The sequence below is a fragment of the Strongylocentrotus purpuratus genome, unplaced genomic scaffold (genome assembly GCF_000002235.5).
Source record: "Strongylocentrotus purpuratus isolate Spur 01 unplaced genomic scaffold, Spur_5.0 spur5_scaffold_12, whole genome shotgun sequence".
Classification (NCBI taxonomy): domain Eukaryota; kingdom Metazoa; phylum Echinodermata; class Echinoidea; order Camarodonta; family Strongylocentrotidae; genus Strongylocentrotus; species Strongylocentrotus purpuratus.
This window is the reverse complement of record NW_022145597.1, coordinates 32,201,199-32,208,136: the sequence shown is the minus strand read 5'-3', so window position 1 is coordinate 32,208,136 and position 6,938 is coordinate 32,201,199. Positions and strand designations below refer to the sequence as shown.

Here is a 6,938-nt window from a genome sequence, read left to right as displayed (position 1 = left end):
CAGGTTTTTAAAAGCCAAAACGACACATAATCCCATTCCCCCACCCCTCCCTCCACCCCCCCCCCCCCCCCCCCCTCCCACCTGATAATCATGGATCTGCAACTGATAGAAATACCGGTATTCACATTCTGGGACGATCGAAGGGACAGCTAAACTATTTCCAGATTATTGTCCAAAGCTTTCAGAGTACGGATTACTATCAATTTTTATAAGCAGACCAGAACAATAGGAATATTTCATGGTTTGCACAAAGTAATGCAATATCTCATTTCTTTTATTTACAATCAACATATAAAAAGAATTCACAGTTAATTATGCAAAGACAATGGACATAATTACCCATTCTTTATCAAACTTTGTTGCTCTGATAAATGTGAAATTTAGTACAAAAACATAATGGTATAAATGGAAAATTGAAGAAAAAAAAGACCACTTGGTTTCACCTAATTTTAATTTTGATGAAAACTGAATGGCTTTACTTTTGTGTGACTTGGGAAAATATATCGCACTCTCCTCTCTAAAATATTTCACTCGTTGAGCAATCTTGAGAAAATGCTCATTAGCTTGTGCAATATCCTCTGACATCTTGCTCATCATGGCCATGCAATTTTATATAGATTTACACTATATGGAACGTTTAAAACCTCTACTTGGCTTCTTTTTCCAAATCAAAATCTTTCCATCTTCGTTACGGTTGGTCATCTTTGCCTTTTCTTCTTCTGTGTCTTCTCGCTGATTTTCCTTTCTCTTTCACAGCATTACAAATTCAGACATCTCCACTCGAAATTCATCTTCAACCCTCCTATCGGATCAGTCTTGCTCAATAAAATAAAATGTTGACAAGAATAATGACTCTATTTTTGGTTAAGCACATGTATCATGTCAACAAACGACCTGAAAATAATAAAAATATTCTAGGTTCATATAGCATCAATATAGTCTCTATCAAAGGGCTTTACATATAGAAGTACATATCATTAGCCTCGCCATCGAATTTAGGCTTATCCACACACAATGTATACACATTCTCCACTCCCTGGGGAGCATAAGAGCCAGGCACCAGCTTACAGATGCTCACAATGCAGAGTTAACTACAACAACTTTCGTATCCTACCAGGTACCCATTTAACACCTGGGTGGAGAGTGGCAGATATGGATTAATGTCTTGCCTTAGGACGTTGGTGCTAGGCTGGGATTCGAACCCTCAACCTTAGATTGAGAGTCAAGTGAATGAACCACTATACCAATTGCATTTCAAGATTAATCCTGACAGGTATCTATTACATTCCTGGGTCAAAAGAAACTGTAAAATGTAGTATATAAGGACAATCACATTGGGCAGATATTTGAACCCTCAATCTCTCAAATGAGGACCAACCAAAGGAACCACTATACCACAGAGGTCCAGCAAGAAAGTCTGTTTCATTTCACATTTATCATAATCATCTGTACCTGTCCCTGTCTCTATCCCTCCTATCTCTTTCTCTTTCCCCATCCCTATCTCTGCTGTCTCGTTGCCTTTCTCTATCTCTATCCCTCCTATCTCTTTTGTCTTCTCTCTCTCCGCTTCTATCATTCCTCCGTTCCTCTCTATCTCTCCTTCTTTCACTTTCCCTCTCTCCATCCAAATCCCTCCTTTCTCTTTCCCTTTCTCTTTTATCCATCCTTGGTTTTTCCTCTCGTTCCCTATCCAAACGACCATTCCGATCCTTCTGTTCGCCTTCTCTTCTCTTAACTTTGGTTTCATCATCCTCGTATCTTGTAGAATGGTATGAACTCCTAGCTTCGTTATCGTCGTATCTCCTCATGCTCTCCCCTCTTCCTTTATGTTCAGAACCATCCACTATCCTCCTATCATCTCCCCGCTTTGTCTTTTCTTTCTTTTTTCTATAGTCCTCATCTTTTTCCTTCTTGATTTTCACATCAGAGGTTGACTCGCTGTCGTCGCTATCGGGTGCCCTCTTCTTTTTTTTCTCCTTCTTTTCTTTCTTTGATTTCTTCTTCTTTGCTGGTCTCTCATTTCCTAAAATAAAATGAAATTGAATATGAAAACAGTGTCAAACAATTAAACATTTGAACAATACATCCAAATGTGAAAAAGATATTTCAGAGTATTGAAGTAATGTTAAACATTTTGACTTGGTCAAGAAAGTAAATGAATTATTAAATTGCTTATCAATCTGGCTTACAGTGAGCGTTAAAAAGAAATCCCTGAAAGTTTGAAGAAAAATTAAACACATTTAGGAAAGAAAAACTATTATTAATACAATCAAAGAGCAACCTTTATTTGAGATGTACGCATAGAATTACAGACAACGTAGAAAGCCCTACTAGAGCTAGATTCAGACAACACATATTTTTATGTCAATTTAAGTTCACAATTCCATAATATAATTAGATTATACTTCAAAACATATGGGACGTACCTTGGCCTTGCTTTCCACATTAAGCCAAAACAGAACTTATTCACTACCATACCTTTCATTGGTAGAACTAATTCCTCTTCATCAGATGTTGGAGGTGTCTTTGGAGCGCATCCCTCTTCTCTCAGCTTCTTAGTTGCATCATCCAACTCCTCGTCATCCTTGGGCTTGCGATACTCTGACACATGATCTACCCTCAATGTCCTTCCCTTCAGCTGCATCAGAAAGATAATTATATTATCAAAAACTTTCAAGATTAGTACGGGACAGGCATTTTCAAGGCAATAAAATCTTTATGAACTGCAAAAATTCAGTGTTGTGCCATTTTTTAATTTCAGATTCAATCATTTTACAGCATGAAACTTTTATGAAAGAGAACCACTCGCGAAATTGAATTTAATGCCCTTTGTTTTGGCTACAGTAGAAAGAAACAATATTGTTAAATCCAAAGCTTTTTTGACACAAAACTTTCGCGAATAATAAAGGACAAGCTTTTAAAGACAAGAAAAACTTTTGCGAACTGCACAAATGCAGTGTATTGCGATTTTTTACCCAAATATTTTACAGCATGAAACTTCTATGAAACGGAACCACTAGCTTAATCAAGCACAATTTTTTTGAACGATACCAATGTGTCAACTAAAGTCCCTTTCATGAACCCTCTTGTAAACATTAACAATGGATAATAGCTAGGAGCTCTGTAATTATCTTTAACAGGACCACATCAACGCCAATTATAGAAGTGCTACTATACCTTGCATAATAGACACTTTAGACCCTCATTCTGATACGACACATGAAACTGCGCTTACGCTCTTCTGGCAATTAATACGTACCTTAATACCATTGAAATTATCCACTGCTAGAATGGTGCTCCGTTGATCCTCATAGGCAATGAAGCAATATCCCTTGGACTTCCCTGTTTTTTTTATCCCGCACCAGGTTGATGTTCACAATCTCTCCATACCTACAACATGGAGAAACAATTCTATTATTCTAAGTTTTGACTTTTGAGTATGAATTTTGACAGACATTAAAGAGAAGATTGAGTTCTGGGAAAAGGTGACAAATAATTTGTGAGCGTTATCATTGTTATTGGTATGCAGGGTGGAAGAACATCAGATGAAACATGTTCCCTGAAAAGCATGGCTCTTCAAATGCCTTCATAATTCTAAATATGGCATGTAACATCATAAAAATCAGGACGGATTTTTTACGCCACGTGTTCGTGTAGTCCCATATACATCCTTCTGTGCAGTGCGTGTAAATTTCCCAAGACTTGGCCAAATTTCTTATCAATTTGATGATTCCAGAACCTTGCAATACACACAAATACTCGTACGCTAGATGATCGACCTTTTCTGATCGATTCCACACCGTTCCTTTCACAATGCAATCGCATGAACAGAAGTCAACTTTATCTTTAAATCATAAAACTGTGGGTATGATAACAGACTCTTCAACCTTTGGTGACCCAATGTTTGCCCCAGCTACAAGTGTTCCTCCATGCTTTCTTTCATCAAAGATACTGGTATGGTCCGGGCTTTGGTTGGGTTGTGATCAGGGGAGAGTTTCACAAAGATCCTAAATTGAACTTATCTCTCAGTTGGACTAACAATTATGGAAAACCGTTAGCATCATTGAAAATATTTTGTAAAAGTTATTTTAAAAGGCATAAAATGTTGATTCAAATCATTCATTTTGTCTATTATCAAGGAGATTTTATGTTGTTGATGTGGAATTTCTGAAAAGTCTAAATATTTGAATTTTTACTTTTGAATATATTTTATTTTGAGGCTACAAATGTCTCTCCATAATATTCAAGTCCAACTTAGAGTTAAGTTTGACTTGGGATCTTTGTGAAACACCCTCCAGATTGGGTATTTTGTTCAGGTATAATTTCATCCCTACAAACTAAGAAGGCCTCATTCACACACGATGTGGTAAAATGGCCTGAAATTTTACTCGGTCAACGTGATATAGATCCAATTGAAAGAATTGTACAGAATACAGATACTTTATATATCATCCTACAATGTCAAAAGCAAAGAATTTCCAAGAATTTTCCTGCTGATTAATCTGATGACTTTCTTCACCTCTTGAACTAAGAGGTCAGCGGCCCACAAAAACTTACACAGCTTCATACATGGATGGTTTTTTGTTTGGTCCAGGACTCCAGGTATAGTCTACCCTCTCCAGGCTCTCCTCCTCCGTCCCCCCCCCCCCCCCCAATCTGAAAGGGATAGCTCCTCCCCTCATACAGATAGTTCTATGATTGTCCAGGACTCCAGTGTATTTTACCTCCCTCTGGAAGGGTACCCCCCCCCCCCCTCCCCCCTCACTTAATCAGTGTATGGATACACCACTGATACAATACTCACTGTGAAAATACACACAGGACATCTCCCTCCGTCAACTCGAAGGGCATTCCTCCAATAAAGATATACGCACTGTCCTTGTACTGCTGATGCCACGAAGCAGTACTGGATACACCATACTGGGCTTCTAGCTCATTCAGCTTGTTGATATTCTTCACATTGGTGAGAGGACTGCAATGAAATCAGTTTTCAACTTAATTGATGAGGATGATGATAATGATATTTAATAATCAAGATTGAATAGTGATAGCCTTCTCATGAAATAAGTAGTCCAATCTCATTCAGTGATTATATAGCATTGCAGAACTGCTACTGATTTTGTTCCATCTGGTCCCGTTTTGCTAGCATTTGCGAATCGTCTTGTTACTATGTTAGTGTTACAGCTTACTAGATGACTGTTTAATACAAAATTGACGACCTAAAAACTTGGTTCCTAAATGCGCGGAATGGGCACATGCACATTCGTTGATCCGGTCCTCAGCATCATTTTCCTAAATTGGCGCCTACAAGGGGCCTTCTGATTGACAATCGCTGGCTGCCATTCGCTCAATGTTATAAGATATTTGTTTGACTAAAATATGATTTTCGTATCAGATCAAACAGAAAGCTAGCAAAATCATATTTTAGTCAAACCTTACATTTGTTACTCTTTTTTCAGCATCCTTAAAAGGTTAAGTATTTCACTTAAGTTAAGTCTTACGTAATTTTTTTTTTTAGTTTGAAAAATTCTCATTTTCGTCATATTTAAAGAAAAGGTGAGTTCTGGTAAAAAAAAAAGAAATTCTCACAGAATCAAACAAAACTTACACTGAATGTTCAAGATTACAAGTAGATGTCATTTGCCAAACAATTTTGGTAGAAAAAGTATAACGGCTTTAAAAATAAAGTGCTCAATGCGGAAAGTTCTACTTGGTACAGTATGGATCAAGCATTTTTACGACCAAATTTGAGTTTACACTATATTGAAGAATCCGGGCTATCTCGCCCCACGGGACATCTCGCCCCAGCCTCAAAGACTGGGGCGAGATGTCCCGACATGCTTCACCGATCGATATATGTTTGTGCTCATTGTGACTTAATAATGCCATTTCCAACCACAATAGTAATGGAATTGTATTAAAGGATACTATTGAAGACAATCTATAACTTCTCTTTAGGTAAAATGACAAAAAAATGGCATTTCGGACAATTTACTCACAGCTCGCAATTCACATTGCCGCACATACATTACATGTGCGTTGTATCGACTCTGACCACTGAAATACGAGCAGTTTTTTGTCAGTAAATCACTGCAAAATATCATTTTCATAATGTAGAAGGTCTATTTTTGATTCCTGGTATAAATTTTGTTATTGAGAAGTCGAATGTACTACATTAGACGAGATAGCTGATGTTTGTACACATTCTTTCGGCCTGGCCGTAAATTAGCAGACTACTGCTAGTGCTATCGTCGGGACATCTCGCCCCAGTCTTTGAGGCTGGGCGAGTTAGCCCGACTCTGATTCAGCGCACTTCGAAAAGAAATGCACCGAAGGCGAAGCGGCTCGTTGCCAAGATTGACAATTGAATTCAAATTCAAATTTTCAAAGCATCTTTCAAAACATTGGTGAGCTAAATTGATTGCATTTTACTGCTATGAAGGTGCCATCAATTGTCCAAAAATACTGATTTTTTAGTGAATTCTCGTGAGTTTCTAACTACACTGTAGACCTAGAGTAAGGAGGGGTAATCGACCAGCTCCAGTTTTCGGCCGATTGGTTGGATGCATGGTAAAATCCCATTAAAATACATCGCATAATAGCATAACACATATCCCACACAGGCCTCGAATTACATCAAATTTGGGTCAAGGCCACTTTTTTGAGAGGGCACAAATCCACTGAAAGGGGCACAAATCTATCCTAAGGGGCACTAAGGCAACGTGGAAAGTGCGCGTAAAATCACCTCACGCTGTTGTTTTCAAGGTGGGGGGGGGGATATGTGCACCCAGGGGCGGATCCAGGATTTCTTCCTTAGGGGGGGGGGGGGGGGGGGCCCACTTTTTTTTTTGTCCCAAAAAAAAATCGCAACGACTCAGCCAGCCACTGAATAAGCTGGGGGGGGGGGGGGGGGGGGGGGGGGGGGGGGGGGGGGGGGG

General features: G+C 38.7%; 1 protein-coding gene across 1 annotated transcript; it reads right to left on the bottom strand.

Annotated features, from left to right (window-relative positions):
- Nucleotides 1-437: 437 nt before the first annotated feature.
- On the bottom strand, nt 438-4,972 carry LOC115918545 (RNA-binding motif protein, X-linked 2-like; the record flags this gene model as incomplete). Its single annotated transcript, XM_030982450.1, is given in 5 exon segments — nt 438-2,023; nt 2,479-2,638; nt 3,260-3,352; nt 3,354-3,390; nt 4,805-4,972. Coding segments are annotated over 5 exon segments (1,039 nt in total), but the record flags the coding sequence as incomplete, so codon positions are not given.
- Between the last annotated feature and the right edge of the window lie 1,966 nt (nt 4,973-6,938).